At 36.6% G+C, this 20,637-nt stretch overlaps 2 protein-coding genes across 3 annotated transcripts in view; one reads left to right on the top strand and one right to left on the bottom strand.

Annotated features, from left to right (window-relative positions):
* Positions 1 to 4,589: 4,589 nt before the first annotated feature.
* LOC127843108 (acid sphingomyelinase-like phosphodiesterase 3b) lies at positions 4,590 to 10,891 on the bottom strand. The gene is made up of 6 exons (XM_052372918.1): positions 10,685 to 10,891; positions 10,039 to 10,237; positions 9,153 to 9,397; positions 8,302 to 8,465; positions 5,737 to 5,914; positions 4,590 to 5,283 (listed from the first exon to the last, which is right to left on the bottom strand). The coding sequence occupies exons 1-6, from the start codon at positions 10,743 to 10,745 to the stop codon at positions 4,760 to 4,762; spliced, it is 1,371 nt and encodes a 456-aa protein (XP_052228878.1). The 5' UTR covers positions 10,746 to 10,891; the 3' UTR covers positions 4,590 to 4,759.
* A 6,847-nt stretch (positions 10,892 to 17,738) lies between these two features.
* LOC127841425 (ubiquitin carboxyl-terminal hydrolase 40-like) overlaps positions 17,739 to 20,637 on the top strand; it is a 56,466-nt gene continuing 53,567 nt past the window's right edge. For both annotated transcript variants that reach the window (XM_052370247.1, XM_052370246.1), the window contains exon 1: positions 17,739 to 18,074. In XM_052370247.1, the coding sequence (XP_052226207.1) occupies positions 17,879 to 18,074 (196 nt within the window). In that variant the 5' untranslated portion in view covers positions 17,739 to 17,878. The remainder of the gene's footprint in view (positions 18,075 to 20,637) is intronic.

The following is a 20,637-nucleotide window of genomic DNA, read 5'->3' as shown; positions in this document are numbered from 1 at the left end:
TAGGGAAGTCATCTGCTGAAGTCAGGTCACATTTATATATATTGTATTTATACTGCAATTCTTGGGGTTTAAATGTTAACACTGCTCAAACGAAAATAATGGTATTCGGAAGAGAAGGCTTAAAAGAAAATGAAAAACCGGCATAAAATGGTAATGATATTTAAGTTGTTGATAATTTGTACATACATGTATTAAGGAACAGTGCTAAATTATACTAGAAGTTTTAAATTAAAACAAGAACATTTGGTTGGTAAAGCCCTTAAAAACGTGAATACAGTTTTTGATAAAACGCCATGACTTTGATATAAAACCAAAAATATTATGTCAGACTCCTGTGTGGGTGCTATATCAAATTATGACGCAGAAGTATGGGGTTTTACGAAGTCAGATGATATTGAACGCATACATTAAACATTTTGCAAAGATTGCTTAAGGTTAAAACAACAACATGTAATGTGGCTGTTTATGGAAAATTGTGTAGTTTTCGATTGTATGTAAACAGGTTGGTAAAACATATAAATTATTGGTTTACAATTCTAACCAATGAAAATATTATTATGCAAATTGTTAACAAACAAGCTTTTAAAGATTGTAATAAAAGTTATACAAATTGGGTCACAAACGTTAAAAAAACATGTTCAATAATTATGGATTCGGTTATGTATTTCAAAATCCTAACGTTGTGAAATAGTTTTGTTAGAGAGCACAAATGAAGAGTTGTTGACGATTTCAAACAGGAGTGGTTTGGTAAACTGAGTTACAGTCCTGTATTACATATGTATGCTACAGTTTTTAAAACTTCTTTTGAATATGAAGAATATTTAGATTAAGTTCTTAGACGTCTGCGTTTCTTTGTGTAAGAATTAGGGTCCCTTCACACCCGTTAATAATTCAGACATGCAGATATGCCCAGTACAACATTCCCCAAAAAGTACGTTATTGTCAATGTTATAATGGCACTGATTTTCAAGTCAAGTCAAGATTTAGAAGATGAATACCATTTTATATTTAAATTCCGATGTTACACTGATTTAAGATAAATATGTTAGCCGTACATGTTTTATAACCAAGTTGTGTATAAATTGCACAAGTTATAAGTTTATTGTTATAGATTAGTAATTTCGAATGAATGTAAATATATAAAAGAAGCTCTAGTTATAAGAAATACGATCCTAAATAATACTGTTTAATAGATTTCAGCACCCTCTCGATAAACTTACGTGTTCTTACCATGTATTGTGTTTATTTGTATTTGTTTTTAATTGACATGTATGTAATATAATGTTGTGTTATTATTCGCATTCACGTGACAGAAAACAATATGTATATTTCAGAATAAAGATGATTTACTAGTGTATACGTCTGAATAAACTGTCTGTCTGTCTCTCTGCCTGCCTGCCTGCCTGCCTGCCTGCCTGCCTGCCTGCCTGCCTGCCTGCCTGCCTGCCTGTCTGTCTGTCTGTCTGTCTGTCTGTCTGTCTGTCTGTCTGTCTGTCTGTCTGTCTGTCTGTCTGTCTGTCTGTCTGTCTGTCTGTCTGTCTGTCTGTCTGTATGCCTGCCTGCCTGCCTGCCTGCCTGCCTGCCTGCCTGTCTGCCTGCATGCATGCATGCCTGCCTGCCTGCTTGCCTGCCAGCCAGCCAGCCAGCCAGCCAGCCAACCTGCCAGCCAGCCCGCCTGCCCGCCCACCTGCCTGCCTGTGTGCCGGCCTGCCTGTCTGCCTGCCTGTCACATAATTTATATACTCTCATACCACGACAATATTGATGATGAAAATGTCGATACCATTGGTTCCAGATCTACTCAGTAACTGTTTATTTATAAATATTTTTTTACATATTTATTTAATAATTAATATAAATAAATAATTATGAATTGATGTGTGTGTTGAGATACAATGTATGCTTTGAAATACAATTTAATGATCAGTGTTTATATGTCATTTTATATGTCGCAGCAAATTGACAAACAATAAGAAAACAATACGAATATGCTAAGGAACTATTTTATTTAAAGTGCACTATACCAGTAGCTTGCAGTCCATTAAGTTACATCCGTTTTATGGATCCATTCTTCGCTGTTCCAATAAGATAAGTGCGATGCGTATTAGATATCTTAAAATGGCAATACAACAAATGCTTGACCATATAACAAAAAAGAAATAATAAAAAAATGTATGTGAATATATGGATTGAAATTAAATTTGGTTGCGTTCATGCGATAATAAAATGATGAGACAACTGGAGGATTGGTTTATTATACATAAAGCGTTCGACCATTGCATTTAATAATTGCATGATCGCAACCAAAATTAACATTCAATCCTTAAATGTCAGTGTAGAAATGTTAACATTACCCAGATTTACCAAGTATTTAAATGTACTACATTAACCATCTTACACGTTTTGACATTAACTGTATAAAAATGTATGACATAGCCGTATTTTGTCACACGCAAGCTTGAGATTGAAATGTATTGCCTTTGATTATTGCAAAGTATGCTGTAAGTGCTCACTTAAATGCTTATATATGTGAGCAATATTTCAGATTTGTGTTGGGCATTTTCTGCTAGGGTAATCTGAAAAAAATATTCCCGCAACAAGTCAGAATATCTTCGGAGTAACTAACAGTTTCGGTTGATTAAGAATCGTGGCATTTTGTATAATAAGGCACTGACTGAAAGCATAGTATTAATGAAATGCCATCACCTTCAGATACAAGTAACACCCCGGTGGTTGCGACCATTTGAATTAATTTGTCTATTTTTGGCGGAGCTTTTCAGCCATAAACTTGATTTAAATTCCCAATTTAGAAAGTACACAGTTGTGTCGTGTACGAGTTAGTTCCACCTTAGACTTCTACAGCAGTAGCTGCTTTAGTGTATTTAATGGTAAAATATATCGAAAACATCAGAGAGTTTAGTTTTTTGGATAGTCCGTGTCCGTGTAGTCTTTTGGTCTATACATGTTCTTAGCAAAGACATTGTTATACTGTGATCAAGTAGACTTAATAAATAATTAAAAGCTTATTTTCAAATGATTTGAATTCTTCGAATACGCCGTGCGGTGTTATACAATGATATGCCTAGCCCGGCTTGTCAACATACAGTAAACATGTTATGATAAGATTCTATTAATAATCAAAGTACTGCCAGTACTGGTGTGACGATGCTTTTTAAGAGAATTGATATAAAAGCATATATTTAAGTTTATCTACATCACCACAATTGTGTATGTGGGAACGAAAATTTTGGGTAGGAACAAAAATGGGTACGAACATTTTGGGTACAAAAATTATGCCAAAAAAAATGGATACGATAAAAGATTTGGTAACGGAAAAAAAATTGGGTAGGAATAAAAATTGGTACGAAAACAAATTTGGGTATGAGCAATTTTTGGGGTACGATAAAAAAATGGGTACGAAAAATGTAGGGTACGAAAAAAAAATTGGGGGTACGGGGAAGTAGTACCCGTGGGAACTTGATCCATTCAGCGTAACTGGGAGGCGGGTTACATTCTCGATCAAATATAACAAGAAATATCTTTAAAAAGATATTCGACGTGTATTTTCTGTACCACTTATCTTAAAAAAACGTTATGTTACAGTATAACGTTTGTGGGTAATAACATAACGTTTCAGCATATAAATTCAAAACTTGACATGCTCTTTAATTACACAATGCTCTTTAATTTCACATGTATATCATAACAATCTTTATATTTCGTTTGTTTCCTTTCCTAAGTTAATGATGCGATGTGTACGGACGTGATTTCACATGCCCATGTGCATGAACATGTTAAGTACGGCAATAATTTCATGATGATTCCCGAAAGTAGGTATGAGCACATAGTCGTAAGAGCACTTGAATACGTGAGTTCGCCTATGAACACATGGTAAGGTTGACTATATCTCCGCGATATGATCTAATATGTGTTTAAAACAGCAAACAATATCCAACAAACGAATGAATTATCAAACATAGTATGTGCACTACGTAGCTCTGTAATTTTTGTTTGAAAATTTTATTAAATATGCAAAATGAGAAAGCACGCATAAGAGCGAGTTTCACAGATGTCATACGGCTATTATGCTGTTTATATACCATAGTCGCTACAACGTTTACAAATGGCAGGTTCAAAATAATTCGTTTTCTTTACACTCATGATCGCGTTGAAAGTTAATTATACACGTTTTAATTCGCAATTTATTTACTGAATCACGACAAATGTAAAATACAATACAGAAAATATTGTTTCATTGATCTATAAACATCTAATGGATTAAATATAACTGATTTAAAATTAACGTTTTCAAACTATTATTAAATCTTTTCCCCAGAATATGCTGTCCTATTTAGAGCTGAGCTTCCTATACCTGTATCAATGATAATCAGCGAGGTATGCCGATTAGAAAAATCGAGCTATCTCAATCGGACTGGCTCGGTCTTTTACATAGGTCGCGATTGTGAAGAATTTTTTCATGGTATGATAACTTAGACGAGCTGCATCGCAGCATCGTCAAAAACTAACTTAACATTTAATTATTCACGCATATTTGCTTTGGTCAAAGCAAGTGAAAAGCGATACAGGAATACATCCCCAACACATGTGTTTATTATTGTGAGTATGACTGTAATTATTGTGTTCATAAAATGTACCGCATGAACAAGCGGCTAATATTGTTTGTAAAAAATGTCATGTGTATGTTCCTAAACTTTTTCATTGCGGACACAAACAATTGTCATTTATATACCACGTTTAACTACATATTGACATATAGAATGAACGCAGAGGCTAACAACGTGACCATCATCCATTCGTGAGAGATCAGTCGGGACGCTCCTGATATCATCTTGTTTTGGCAACCCCTAAAACTGTCCATATCAAAGTTTGTAAGTCCACAGTATACAGCGCTGTGGCAATCATTCAAGCATGATTCCAACAACTCTGCCGGTGGACTAACGGTAAAGAATCTCCAGAAATTCTTAAACGCTGAGCTTCCAGGGTCCTTTATCCTCGTAGCAAGGTTCGCCAGTGTGGCTGCGGTCAAATCTGGTATTTCGTATGCTTTCTTTGCTTCATATTCGACTTCCCAATGGTCATGGGCGTTCTTGTTGGCTTTTTGCAGATCAAGATAGTACTGAGTGATGTCAAGCGGCCGTCCAGTGGCCTTGTCGTACTCTACTAGCCGGATGCCAGGGTTGTGGGCCGGACCGATCTTGTTGGGAATTCTATAACGCCATGGCGTCACAGATGGGGCAATAAAAATCGGTGACGTAAGCTTCCCTAAATTAGAATTTAATAATAAGAAGAAATTTTTACGATTACTTATTCCCTTATAAAGATGATCCGTATTTTTTTATCTAAAGGTCGTAAGCATGGACGCACTGTCGCACAAGAGGGAAAAGGAGCAGTTATCATTTTTTAGGTACTTACCAGTGTAATCTACGATGCATCATTTTAAAACGTGTTTCTTAACGAATTCCCCTTATTTCATTTAAATAACAAGAACACAGAATTAAATCTCTTTTACATTGCATGAATATATATAAAAGATATTGTGAAAAAAGTCAACACGTAAGAACATATTCTCGGATCATTTCATTTGTCCATACAAACCTATATAGATTTAAAACTTACTTTTCAGTCCAGTCTTGCACATTTCATAACATGTAAATTAGTTGCGTCATTTTATAATGAACTGATTAGTGACATGTCTTCTGGTAAATGACAACTTACCCGATTTATTAGGTAAAACTTTGAATCCATCCGAATGGTCATGTCCAAAAAACATGCCTACTATGACGTCAGCGTGTGTCTGGAGGATGTCAACAAATGGTATGTGGAACATCTCGTGCATCCATATAAGGATGCTTGGAGTGTGAACCCCGGGAGGAATGTGAGCAGTGATGAGAACCTGTGTGGATGGTATTAGACAGAATATAATGTCAAGTAATGAGTAACACATACCGCTGACACAACCAACAGGCGCATGTTTTTATATCCGGATCGATTCTATTTGGATAATTGGTAAATACAGCATTGATTTATGTTAACATTTACAAGCACACAATATTCAAGAGTTTTCAATATCTTTGAAAAAAATCGTAAAACGAACCCAAACTCATGGCGATCGGACCCGATTAAAAAAGTGAATTATTTTTTCAATAGTCATTTTTTCTTCTATTGACGAGAAAAAGCTTTAAAGCTTCTTCGAATATTTTAATACATATAAATCAAGCGTTTAATGATTCAGATTTTAAGTTTAAAATTATATATGGTTGCATATGCTGTCTAATGGGCAGTGCAGTTTTGCCCTTGCAAACTTGAATTCCAGATACGACATCAAAACTAGTGTTTCAATGAGTGAAATAGCCCGCATGTCAAACTAACCTATAAAGTATTGTCGGGATCGACAGCAATTTATGTATTAATTAAAGCAGCATAGTCAGGGTGCACTATAACGAGACTGTGTGGGGTTCACAAATTGATGTTAATTGATGTAAACACATCGGTAAGTGGTGCTTTTTTGCAAATACCTTTTTTAAAAAAAATCTAAAGAATTTCATCAAGTGCATAAAAGACCATTTTTATGCGGCGTATGGCAATGTTAAACAAATATTTAATAAGCCTGTGTGTTTCCCCCAAAATTCGATATATACAGCATTCATATATACGGTTATGCTGCACGCAACGTGAACTTTTGGCCCCGTTGATCCTTAACCCTGATAGCGCATATACGCAGTTTGTCTGGCTTTGTCTGATGCGTTTGTACAAGGTGTCCATGATTAATTGCGGTGGCGAGGGGGAATCACTTACAAGAGGAAGATCCTATATATGCCGTAATCAGAAGAGTTCCGGACACTCTAAATTTTCGGTGACTCTCTTTGTTAGCCAAAATAATTATTATTTGTGGCTCTTAATTTTCGGGGACACGGGTTTTCTTCCATAATGAACGTGTCTAATTTTTCGGACTGTATAATTAACAGCACTATCCTACAAATTTCGGTCGTGTTTTCGCTTATCTTTTGACACTTCGATCATGGATTTTTACAACCGGATTAAGATCATAAATTCTGGCAGATGCATGACTGAGGGCTATGGGCCATTAAATTCACGTAATAGAGTAAATAATCATGAAAACTGATAGAAAACAATGGTTTCACCAAACATGCTTTCAAACCATTTCGTCCTATTAAGGAAGCAGTTTTTGATTTATGTTTTTAGATTTTTTGTTCTATATCATTTCAGACAAGAGTTAGCAAAGCTGTTAAGTTGCATTTATTGCAAAGCAGAAAAAGAAGAGTAAATCACAATTAAACTATTGTACATTGAATTATTGCTTTTATATCAATAAATATATTTAGAATTTTCGAACGCCTTAATTTTTGTCTCTTAATTTTCGGTCACCGTAATTTTTGAATATTTGTCGTATCTAACTTTTCGGACATGAACAAAACTAATTATTTTAAGTGTCCGAAAACTTACAGTACCAGGTAATTACGGTTATATGGATGTTTGCTTTATGTATCGTTATACATCAATTCTTAAGACATCGTTTCCAATCCCTATCCTTTCCCCCATCACACTTTCCAAGCCTCCTATTGTGATGTTCAAAACAGTATGCTTAGATTCCAATTACTGTCCAACAGGATGGAATTTGCGGATCTTGGTCTGCAGTAACCGTTCGTGAATATGCCTTCGAAAAACTGATACTGAGTTTGTGTGCTTATTAAAACTGTTTATAGTGGACTTGAATACAAACAAAAATTTGTTCAACTTTCTTAAGTGAAATCAATGCGTGATCAATATCTGTAAGAAATATAGCAATCATAAATTATTTTGAATTGCAGGGTTGACAGCTGTCAATGATAAATAACACATGTACAACAAAAAACAAATACTTTAAGACAATTGTATATGGCTAGGCAGATTGAGTACGATTCGCAGGGTATAACTGTCATGTTTATTGTCTATCTATAAATTACTTTCCAAATACACAACACGGAACAAGCCATTTGGATTGCTCTGGTCCTATCGGGCATAGTAAAACGAAAGAAAGGCCAATTACGCAAAGGCGATGAATATTGTGCCCTTTCGGAGTTTTCCGGGTTTCATATTCAGCCTGAACTCGTTCTCATGACAGTCTCTCAAAACCGTAAACGGGTCCGATATTAAACATAGGAAACAGATTCGAATGTCTTAAGAAGCCTTTTGCTTAATATGCAGTCGAGTTTCGGATCAAACAACTCAACAGGTTTCAATCTTAAATTGAAACCGTAAATATAAAGTAATGCTACGCACCGGTTCGTTGTTGGTCTTGGCGTGTGCCAAGGTAGCGTTCAGCCATTGGAGCTGGTCAGCTGGATCGGAGACGTTTACAGTGACCTTGTTGGAGGTGTAGTACAGGTTAGTGTTCAGGGCGATGATCCGCAAACCATGTGGCGTCTTCACAGTGTAATACGCTCCTGCAAAAGAGGCGCCTTTACAGGATTTTGAGCAAAAGCGCATAGAGATTTCTATATGAACCTACAACTAGGCGCGTAAACAGGATTTTCAGAAAGTTGATGTGTCCATTAAGAGTGTAATATGCACCTCAAAAGCGGGCGCGGTAACAGGGTTTTGAGTGCAATAATGTTTCCATTGATAATTCAATATACACCTGTAAAGCGGGTGTGGTAACACATTTTGTGTGCGGGAGTTTCCATATTTACAGGGTAATACGCACCCACAGAGCACAGCAGATACCAATAACAAGCTTCTAGTAATTAATTGCCAGACATTTATATTTTAGACAAAGTCTGACAAATTTTCCAGTTACTGTAACAGGCTGGCAAATATCTTTATCATCTTGGAATAGAAATCGTCAAGCGACGTGTAAACTAAGAATTGGTTCAAATATTGAAATACAAAATTAAACAGCATGTGATTCTGCCAATGCTAACATACTGGAAGAGGTGTCAATGTGGCAATCCAATCTAAAACAATCGTCACGCAAGAGCGACTGTATAAAAACAGAAATGAAACATGCAACATTGCTAATTGCGTGCGTTGTGGCCGCCCAAACTTCAAGTCTGATACGAAACTCATTTGGGGGCATGTGTATTACGTTGTTGTTAATGCAATTCATACTAATGCTAACTTCGACAGTTTACCTTTTCTGAAATTGTTGTGCTGTGATGAATCATTTATCCATGACTCCCACCTGTCGAGAGTGTCGTTATACAGTCTGTTGTTAGCAGGTGGAAACTGGTTGTTAGGCCAGTAGTCATGGTTACCAAAGGATGCGTAGACTTTCACACCGGGTAGAACGCTCTTCAACAAATCGGTTATGTTTGTAAGGACTTCAGCGTTGATTTCGTAGTTTAGTTCTTTATCGCTAGCATGGACTATTGTGTCTCTGTAACGATAAGAAATGAACTATTAGCTCATGAATCGTCTTTGGTCAAAGCTGTTCTCCAAGTGTATAGAGGGTATGACCGTCTCTTTCGATTTCAGTCATCGGCTTGGTCACAGAACTTGAGTAGTGACTGGTCATGCTCATGTACATGGCCACTCTTCCGTTTCTTCTTATTCAAAGCACGGCAGTTGTCATTTATTGACTCGATTTTTCAAAATATTTTATTTTCCCCATTTTTCCCTACCGCTGATTTTTATAACGACTGGTGTAAGATTCTGGTACGTGTACGTACTTCGTACTTGTTTATATCTTACGTCGTATGAGCTTGCTATGAAAAAGTGTGTTAAAAATACCGCCGTTTAAAGACTGATATATTTTTAAAATAACAATAAATCCAAGCACATTCGCAACTTATTTCATCTGTACATGGTGGATATTGGGTTGTTCATTTAGTCAAAGTCATATACTAACGGCATTTAATTGTACAGCCGTTATCCATAGTAACAAAATGCTTCATTCGTAGCTAAGTTGACTTCAATAAAAGAATTCTTCCACAAAACCTATTATTTAAATAATCACTATAACACTGGAGGTAATAATCAAGATTCTAAGAATTTTGTTCTCATAATTATTTTACATACCCCGTCCATAGGATAAAATCTGCGTTTGGTTTAAGCTTCGCCATGGCCTGCACAGAACTGTTCACAAGCTTCCATGGAGAGTCGCACCAAAAGTCCCCATACTGCCCGGGATTTGTGGGCTTAGCATTTGGGTTACACGACAGCTGTCGGTCGTGGTAGGTGAAGTCATAGTGAAAATCAGTAACGTGCCAGAAGAAACCTGGTGATGTAAGTAATAATTTTAGTTATGTTCAACGATGCTTCAGAATATGGAATTATTATATGGCCCGTGTTCGCCTTGAGCGAATTAACTAAGAATGCAGAGTTATAGAAAATTAACACTACATTCCATTCACCTCAATTATACTTTGAAGGCTGGTAAACGAATTCATATGAATAATTATTACAACTATATCAATCGTTATTAAGGTTTACGTGATAATGTGAAAATTACGCACTTAAACCGCACCAACACCATTTTTGCAAATCCCACGCGACAATCATTATACAAACCATTATAATTGGTGCGCCTGATTGACGATGATGAATGAGGGCAATTTAAACATAGCCGATCACATTTACACTGAAATTCTATTTAACACTAATTTTGACCTTGACATAATATGTTCTTGATTGTTCTTTTCGATAAACGTCCATATGTACTCACCTGATTCGGATGATGCGATCGCAAGAGTGAAAATTAACACCATTAACGACCTTATATCCATGTTTTCGAAGGTTTTACTGTTAACCAAAACAACTATAGCACAGCGTTAATGTATGTTATTGTTAACACATCGTTTTCAACTTTACACTATACTTGATATACGGCTTTGCAACGCTGAGCACACTTCACCGCGTTTACAATCCTATGTAGTGCTCTTATCTGGAGGATTCTTGGGTCTTACCTTGATACATGCTGTTTACTTTCAGTTCATACTTTGCTGCTGGAGCCCCTTGATTTGCTGTACACCTTTTAGCATAAATAACGAACACACATTTTCAGATGGTTTTGTTCGTATTTTTAATGGCCTGAAATGCGTATTTAACAACGATGTTTGGATGTTGCGGGCCGGCTGGCGGCGTCAAAAAATCGTCATTTTATTGGTTTCATTTCTTTCATTCAAGGTAGTAAAAGGTTACTCTATCATAATGTTTAGTCTTATGTATATTTATTGCATTAAAAAACTCACGCCAGTAGCATCAAGAGGTTATGTTTTATTAAATTTCTTATTGTTAACATAGTTCCCGAAAATAAAAAAAGGCGTCTTATTATATTGGGGAACTGCGGATAAGGGTCGGGTCAAGCAGTTACGATGAGAGGTTTAAATCTTGAATTATGTACGAAATAGCATTCTTATTGTTGTTGCAATCATACCCCTCCGTTGCAACACTAATGTAACAGCTTCAGCATAAAAGCTAACACCAGCCTATCATTCCTGTCTAGGAACACGGCATTCTGCCCGCAGATCAAAACGGCACAGTGTTACCTGACGCTTGTGAGACTCATAACTGAATATGAAACACCTGTCTATGATCACCACGCTCCAATAAGGCTTATCAGTATCGACCAGCTCGAATAAGTGCAGCGTCGCATTACAAGATTCTCTATACAGTGTGGAGTCACATCCTCCGAGCAATAGATTTCTATATTTATCAATGCATCAATGTACCTTTTCGTAATTACGCTTTGATAAGTACCTTGCGTGCGGTGTATTTAGATATAATTCACATCCTCTCCGTTGAATCATTTAAAGTTCTACATTGAATACCCTAAGACAAGCAGTAGCAGCTAGATGATTCAGTAGCTGCGATGGCAACCTCGCGCACAGCGCCGCTTAAATGCTAAGCTGGAAAAGATCATCAATGGTACTGTTTTCCATTCTATACTGCCGCACCGACTTGCACCGCCATTCCTTCTGCAGTGTCCGAGAGACCCTCTTAAAATACACATATTGCATCGACTTTTGATTATTCCTCTCTCTATGACGGCACTTGTAAACAATATAGCGAGTGGTGGTTTACCACTTCGTGGAATATTAAATACTTCAAGATATTTGGCTATTTATCAAACACCATTTAATATGTTTGATGTTCTTCAACAGAAAGATACCCAATGGTTCAACTTCGACCACAAAGTACAAAGATTTGCATTTAATTTTCTGACCCACCAAAAGCAATCAGTAAAATCATAATTGACGGTTGTTCCAGATGTGGTACAAAAGAAAACCGTGAACGAATTAAGCACGACGTATTGGCCTCTTATTTTTTACACATTAAGTATCAGGTTAAACATTATCTACCGTATGAGTGCATTATTTCGAAGTTCAATAGGTCCACCTGCGCCTGATGCTGCATAAGTTATTGATCTACCGTACTTCAGATATGAGTGTGGTTGTGTGTATTTCGAAGGTTATCAGGTCCATCCGCGCCTGAGGCTGCATTATGTTTGGATCCGGAGTGTCTCCCAGCACTCATACTTAATTACTAGTAACTTACTAGACTCACGAGAAAGTTTTAACACATTTTGAACTATAGCTGCAATTTCCATCTGTTTAGTTGTTACTGAGAGAGTTTTCAATTTTTGTATTGTCCTCTCGTGAGTGGGGAGGCCCGAGTAACCTGAAGAAACGCCGCCTTCCAGGTATGGTGACCCCCAACCAAACTCACATGCTTTCGGGAACAAGTATTTAACCATGTATGCATGCCTGAGTACCAAACAATGAAACAAATGTAAGGAAGGTTTTATGATCGTCATCCGCTTGTAATAACACGATTCTTCTTTTTTTTTTTTTGGGGGGGGGGGGTAACAATAGCTTGTCCGAAAACTAAACGTAATTGTGCAACATAAGTGGAAAAAGAACAACACCGCATGTAACAGCCAGACCATCTCCATGACGTAGTCGTTTTGGTGTTCGCCTACGTAGTGGAATGTGAACTGTTTATTGTTCCCCTAAAGGCTTGTTCTGATACGGTCGGTTCCCTAATCTGCCAAGCGACCATCATAAGCGATGGTATCGCACGTCAAGACTGATTTTCGTTTTTTTATGCAAGAGGTTACACTTGAATAGAGAAACACTTTATTGTTCACAGCGTCACTACGGCTCATTGGGTCATTGTCGACCTGAAATGGCTTGAAGTCACTCGGGGGTGACTAGAAGCCGATTCATGTCACCCTGGGGTGACTTCAAGCCAATTCTAGTCACCCCGTCGGCTTGAAGTAACCCCGGGGTGACATGAATCGGCGTGAAGTCACCCTAGGGTGACAAGAATCGGCTTCTAGTCACCCCCGGGTGACTTCAAGCCATTTCAGGTCGACAATTACCCAATGAGCGTGTCAATACGTGGGCAGTCATACTGAAGCTTCATACATAACCGCAATCGTCTGTCACGAAAAGTTCGCATTTAAAAGATTACTTTGGGATTCTCGGAGTATAATTTATTTTACTTTAATAATATCAATTCGTGCAAAGATCTATTAATAGATCTTTGATTCGTGTGTCGAAATGTTAAAAGGACAATTGCAGCCCGTGATAATACTAAGGGAATCAATCCCTGCATATTTTTCAACAATACATTATTTCAATTGTGTTTATTAAAGCTACATTGTTTCCCGTTACTTGATTGAAACTTAACTTAAGGGATTTCGTTGTAATGCCATCGAAAAATGCGAGGATAAAACATCTTCTGTTTGCGATGCATTAAAAACAGCATTATTTACGTTTCAGATATAATAAATTGTTTAGTTTATGTCAAACCCAAATATGCATTAACCGTTTAAAATTAGGGATGTCAACAAATATCCGAATACCGAATACCGGACCGAATATTCGGATACTGTTTTCCGAATCGAATTAAAATGTCAACCATTTTTAAGTTGAATGATTTAATTTTAGCTGTTCCAGTTTTTACCACAGGTGATTAGCGTGTGGCTATGATATTAATTAGCGAAAACATCATTTTGGATGATAAATAATCATATTATAACGAAAAATCAACTTTTCTGAAAAAAATATTTTCACTATCAAATATATATATATAACAAGGTATTCAACTCGAAATCACCCGAAAACAGGGTGCATCGCTTTGCACAGCCATTACTTCATCAATTTTGCAGCGATGTTCACGATCTCGGTCTTATTCAACGCAGCCACACGCTAATCACCTGTGGTTTTTACATGTGTACAATGGAATTAAAAGCATTTAATGATACACTTCAGACAATACATGCCAAACTCTGTGAAAAGGCTCCTTAAAATGGAGTTTCTCACAGATTTTTACATTTTTAGAAGTTTGCCAGTAAATGTCTTGAATTTATATATTTTTACAACAGGAATCAAATTGAAACGAGCTGTTCTTGAAACATGTCAATTCAGAGGCCTATCCAGAAAATTTTCAGAGGGGGGGGGGGGGCTCAACAGGGGAGGGTGTCGATTTTTTTTTTAATGGCACCTTGAAATGATGCGATTTGCTGCTATCTAATCAGCATTTTGCATGATACAAGTGCATGTGAAACAAATAAGAACTTGAGTTCACACATCAAGTGTGATAGACATACGGACAGACAGACACACAGGGGTAAATCAAATGTCTCTCAAACCACTAAAGTGGTGGGAGACATTATCTTTATCCATAACTTTTTTAACGGAGTTAGATGGGTGGACCTCCTATTAAACCTTGTTGGATATCCTACTAGGTCAACTTAGGTACAACATTTAAATGTTTATGTCCATGTCCCTATGAATGGAAAGCAGGCACACAGCGGACAACCTGTCCTGACCCATTGATGATCGTAGTTTTGTCTTAACAAGTCCTTGGGCACTGATACTCCTTTCACACTCGCATGATGTGACAGGGAACACACATGATATGGACAAAACAGTGTAAATGGTGGGGTACAGCTGGGAATCACAATGTGCAACAGAGCCCTGAAGGGAAGTAGGTGGGTTGGGTACACCTTTCAACCTAGCCTGCCATATAAAGTGCAACTCGGCAGGGAGGGACTGAGGGGAAGGGAGATCATCATTGAACCATTCAAGGTCACTAGCACTGACAGGAGAGGAGCACATTTGTTCAGGTATAAACTTTTATCCCATTTTCAACGCGACATTGACGGTATAACACCTTATGGAATATACTAGCCTGCATTCAACACTGTGGGATATACCTGTCACGTGCCCTGTCACGTGCACGGACTACTTTTTACCTTACCACTGAATGATTGTTCATGATTAATTAAGTCGAGAAAACTTTAGCTTCAAAATTATACGACCTTCAACCTTTAAATCTAGTCATATGACATAATTTTTTTGCCATCCGTATAATGAATCAGCTGATTGATGGCGTCATAAAATGACACTTATTGCGTCATTTTCCCAAAAAAATGACGATTTATTATAAACGCGACTTATTTCACATGTACATGTACTGTATATCGACATACGGTATTTGAATTGTCAATTAATCACATTTTCCTTATTTCGTGTAATGTGCATTGTTTATAATCCATGCATATACTTTTGACATTTAAGAATAGACAACAAGCCATACAAATATCGCACAATTCATAAATAATCTGCAATATTTGCTATCCGATTTAATTCACGTTAAGCATAGAGCTGTGTAAAGTATAAGATGGTAAAAATAGCACCACACTGGAATTCGGAACGTCCCATTTTGTACACGGGTATTATCTACTGATTTATCTGTTGTGTAATGGAATGTTTTCCATTCTGTTTGTATTTATATATTAAATTATTTTCTTGTACACAGTTAGGGCATTTATCAAGACAAATAACATTGTGCAAGTTTAAACATAATAATGTTTGTATGCAGAAATCTGCAAATGCATCCGAGTTTACCAACGGCTATTACATGTATTTGATAAACTGCTCCGGTTCATTTTAACAGCAGTAATGTTCATAGAGTACATGACGTAGCGAGTGACGAATAAGAAAGTTTAACGAATTCATTTGAAAATAGTGATAGGATGGCATAAGGATCTTTATTTAACAATGCTAAAATACTTATTAAAGACCCTAGATGCAAAATCGCCAATTATTGAGTTAAATGGATTAATAGATGGATTTTAAAGGATAATTAAAGGTAAGATACTAGTTCGAACGTGTTTTGGTTTTTGTTTGTACTTTTGTCGTCCCCTGTTCTCGGGGAAATGATTTTAACATGGGGGCCATTGATGCATTGGATCACACACGGCATACCCATAACATTATATAAAAAAAACACGTTCTGCGCGTCCTTAAATTCGTCGTCCGAAGTCGGAAAACGTATTGCCTTGCATGTTAAGTCAAATTAAGTGTCAGTCGCTGCAATTGTCTGTTTACTCGTCGATAGTGTACATGTAGAATCGATGTTGACATCGACATCATTTTGTCAGGAGCAATCGCCGCCATATTGGATTTTGATCATTTTCTTTCGAAAATAAAATAAATTATAGTAAAGTAAAATCTTCTTTTCGCGGTCGTAATGTGTTACAATCCGCATGCTGCGTGAAATTGAATCGAGGCATATGGTGATATTTTTACTTGTTTTACAGTTTGTGTGTGAATTTTTTAAGACTATTTTGCGTACCAGAACAAATACATGTATATCACTACGCATGGTTACATTCGTTAGATTTTAAGCGATTTTTAAGAATGAATTAAACCAATTGTTAGGCTAAGGTTAGTTAAATGTTACGTTGAAAAAAAATCAAATGGGATAAATAGAATACTAGGATTAGCGTTGAATACAGAGAAGTTTATGTTGCTCGGCTCGAACACCGAAAGCGCTCGCTAAGGCTCGCGCTCCCGGCGTTCTAAGCCTCGCAACATAAACTTCTCTGTATTCAACGCTAACCTAGTATTCTCTATCAATCCCATGGCTGCCTTAGTCTGCAAATCACTGAATTGGGTGTCCATTTCGTTCACAAAAGTGTTAACAAAGGGAGTCGTTAGGTTTATTGTGTAGTTTAATTCGGGTTTTGCTGCCTCGATGTTGTCACGCTTTAAAAAAATGATTTAGTTTCATATAACAAAGTAATTCTTCATTTTTGAGTCTTTTTTAATTTTAAAAACTATGGATGAACATCAAAGCAGTTAGCTCGATTTGTAAATAAAAACAAATCAAAACAAAAAAATAATTGCGATTCATTAAGTGTGCAGTTGAATTTCAGTGGCAATAACTTGTTACTCAAAAGGATTATCACTCTAAAGAGCTAATACCAATTAAATTCATCAAAGAAATTACCGAAAAAATAATAATGATTGTCAATTGTGTTCGCCTAACTCTTTAATTGCTACAAATTGATTATATTGTTTTCACAAGTCTCATGCGGCAGCCATTTGTAAACATTTATCTATAGCTAAATGTATGGATGAATTTCATTAGTTGAATGTATCTTCTTCAGCCAATCAAATAGCGTATTTTATTACTTACAGTCAATGAAGCGTGCACTTTAGCTGACGAAGGTTAGATCGTCTGTACCCATGCCTGGGGGCTAATCACACAAATCGACTGCAGTTATGGCTTAATTAGGGACATATGACAGAAAATACACAAGTGGATTGAAACTGTAAGGGGCTCATTTTTATTAAAAATCGTGTCTAGCCAGCCAGCTGGGAGGGGCTTTAGACCCCTAGCCCCCACCTAAATACGCCTCTGCAATTTGTCAAATATGTCGCTGTCGTATGTTTCACCGCACAAAGAACAGTGCAGTTAAACTTCGTTGTATGTAACCCCACGTCCAAAACAAAATGGCAGCTCCCATGAAACAAACATGAATAATGATAAATCAATCTTAAACGACGAAAAAGAAACTCATAGGATCTTAATTGCTGATTTTTAAAAACAAACGTATTCGATGGCACTTTTTGGAAATCTTTTTGAGGATAATGAAAAGTTTTCAGGTGTGGAAACAACTTCTGGACCGAAAGTAGGGATTACACCACCACCTAGACGTAGGCCGCAATGTCAGCTGTGCGGAATAGAAAACCAGGGAGCGACTTGCTATCTGAACTCGCTGCTTCAGACACTTCTCTACACTCCAGAATTTAGGGGTTTGTATATCAGGTTTTGCTTGATTCTCGATTAACCTTCAGTAGATTATGTCTCATTAGATTATAACTTACGAAGGCTCGATTGGCAGGGGTTTTCTTCACTTCATTGGGAAGAGGCCCTAGCCTATGGATTTTGGGAAGAAATTGCTCATTTTGGGAAGAAATATTCTCGCAAAAATTACTGCTTTGGGAAATGAAAAAGCTGGTGTAAGTTAGGATTTTTGGGAAAACTGCATGATTTTAAAGAAATTTTCAATTGGGAAGGGGCCTTTAATAGGCCTCTGTTATATAAGGCTGAAAACCCCTGATTGGTCATTAACTGTTGGCTCGGGTATACTTAAATGTACCCTGGATACTCTTAAGTATACTTAAATGTATCCCGGGTAAGGAACATATACTGAAACCCAGGAATTCTAACGCTTAATGTATTGATGTCGGCTTTTTTTTTTTTAATTATAATGATGTTAATATTTTAGTCAATGTTCTGTAAAAGAGCCTCAATATTATCGAAACTCCTACTCAAAAAGCATGCTCAGGCAGGTTTTGTTCAGAGATTTTTTTTTGTATGCCCTAGCGCGTTTAAGACATCAGATTTTGGGCAGGAAAAAAACTCGGGTAGTCTAAATTGGCCAGGTACATGTATATATTGCATACCCGGGTATATGTAAGTATACACAAGAGTACCTGGGGTACATTTAAGTATTACCCGAGCCGACAATGACCAATCGAGCGTTACTAAGTAGTTGCAATGAACCTTAGATGGGTCCCTGCGAGTTGCAACTGATTACACGTTTATTTATGTAAAGATCCTGCCCAGAATCCAGGCGGCACTTTAAAGGGTAATATTATCCACATAAACTATTTTCTGGCATAAATAAAACAAATAGGTGGTATATTTATCCATAATGCGCAAATTATAACAACTAACATGATATGGTATGCTTGCAGGTTTTTTTTACCTTATATAACAGACGCCGAATATCGGTGTCTTCCCCCACCAAACTAGGCTGGTTTTTTCTCCTTTACGGACCAAAAAATACCCCCTAAAAAAATATATATATTTTTTTTTTTTAATAGAAAGATGTGTCTCATGATTATAATATCTCAATTCTATTGCAATTTAATCTTGTAAAACGTACTAAATTATGAAAAAAGCAATGAATAAAGTGCAAACATGTACAAATGTAATAATGAGAGAGTAAGTAAACAAATCCCCCAAAAAGGGAAACGCCGCGAAAATTCCCCAGAGAGGGCCCTGAGGCATAGTCAGTCCCTGTCAAGAAGATCTCAGTCTGTCACAGTCAGCATAGTCAATTCCAGTTAAGATGGTCTATGAAGAAAATAACACTCTTTTTACCTGTCACAAAGTGACATGGTGAGCTTATGTGACCGTGTGATGTCCTGCGTCCGTTGTGCGTGCGTGTGTGCGTGCGTGCGTGTGTCCGTCAACAATTTGTTTGTGTAGACAGTAGAGGTCACAGATTTCATCTGATCTTTATAAAATTTGGTCAGAATGTTTATCTTGATGAAATCTGTGTTCGGATTGTATTTGGGTCATCTGGGGTAAAAAACTAGGTCACTAGGTCAAATAATAGAAAAACCTTGTGTAGACAAAAGAGGTCACAGTTTTCATCCAATCTTTATGAAATTGAGTCAGAATGTTTATCTTGATGAAATCTGGGTTGGGATTGTATTTTGGTCATTTGTGGTCAAAAACTAGGTCACTAGGTCAAATAATAGAAAAACCTTGTGTAGACAATAGAGGTCACATTTTTCATTCAATCTTTATGAAATTTTATCAGAATGTGTATCTTGATAAAATCGGGGTTGGGAATGTATTTGGGTCATCTGGGGTCAAAAACTAGGTCACTAGGTCAAAAAATAGAAAAACTTTGTGTAGACAATAGATGTCACAGTTTTCATCCAATCTTTATGAAATTTGGTCAGAATGTTTATCTTGATGAAATCTGGGTTAGGATTGTATTTGGGTCATCTGGGGTCAAAAACTAGGTAACTAGGTCAAATAATAAAAAACCTTGTCACAATCGCTCACACTGGCCTTCAAAAAATAATAGCCATAATTTTTTTCCTTAAAAAAATAATAGCCAGAACAGATGCGGACTTTTCAGCAAATCGGTACTGAAGGCAAAAAGAAAGAAACAATCTATCTCATTTTATCTATGTTTTATTAAATGTATATCTATTGAATTTAAGTTATAATATATATATAAAACAAGCATAATATCAGTGTGTCTTTTTCTTTTAAAATATTATCATGGCTTTACAATAAAGAATACAATTAAGGTTTGGGTGTCACTTAACAAACCAGATATCATCTACAGTTACATACACAAGAGAATAAAGGGCCATTTGGGTCATCTGGAGTCAAAAACTAAGTCACTAGATCAAATCATAGAAAAACCTTGTGTAGACAATAGAGGTCATAGCTTTCATCTGATCTTAATGAAATATAGTCAGAATGTTTATCTTGATAATATCTGATTTTGGATCGTATATGGGTCATCTGGGGTCAAAAATGAGGTCACCTGGCCAATTCTAGTAA

The sequence above is a fragment of the Dreissena polymorpha genome, chromosome 8 (assembly GCF_020536995.1).
Source record: "Dreissena polymorpha isolate Duluth1 chromosome 8, UMN_Dpol_1.0, whole genome shotgun sequence".
Taxonomy (NCBI): domain Eukaryota; kingdom Metazoa; phylum Mollusca; class Bivalvia; order Myida; family Dreissenidae; genus Dreissena; species Dreissena polymorpha.
This window is presented reverse-complemented; position numbering and strand designations above follow the sequence as displayed.

What these genes read in the sequence shown, in the direction of transcription:
- LOC127843108 (XM_052372918.1), bottom strand. Translation starts at nt 10,745, where the DNA reads ATGGATATAAGGTCGTTAATGGTGTTAATTTTCACTCTTGCGATCGCA. An exon ending in GATTTTATCCTATGGACGGG is followed by an intron (nt 9,398 to 10,038) that starts GTATGTAAAATA and finishes TTATCGTTACAG; the next exon opens with AGACACAATAGTCCATGCTA. An exon ending in CCAAGACCAACAACGAACCG is followed by an intron (nt 5,915 to 8,301) that starts GTGCGTAGCATT and finishes CCATCCACACAG; the next exon opens with GTTCTCATCACTGCTCACAT.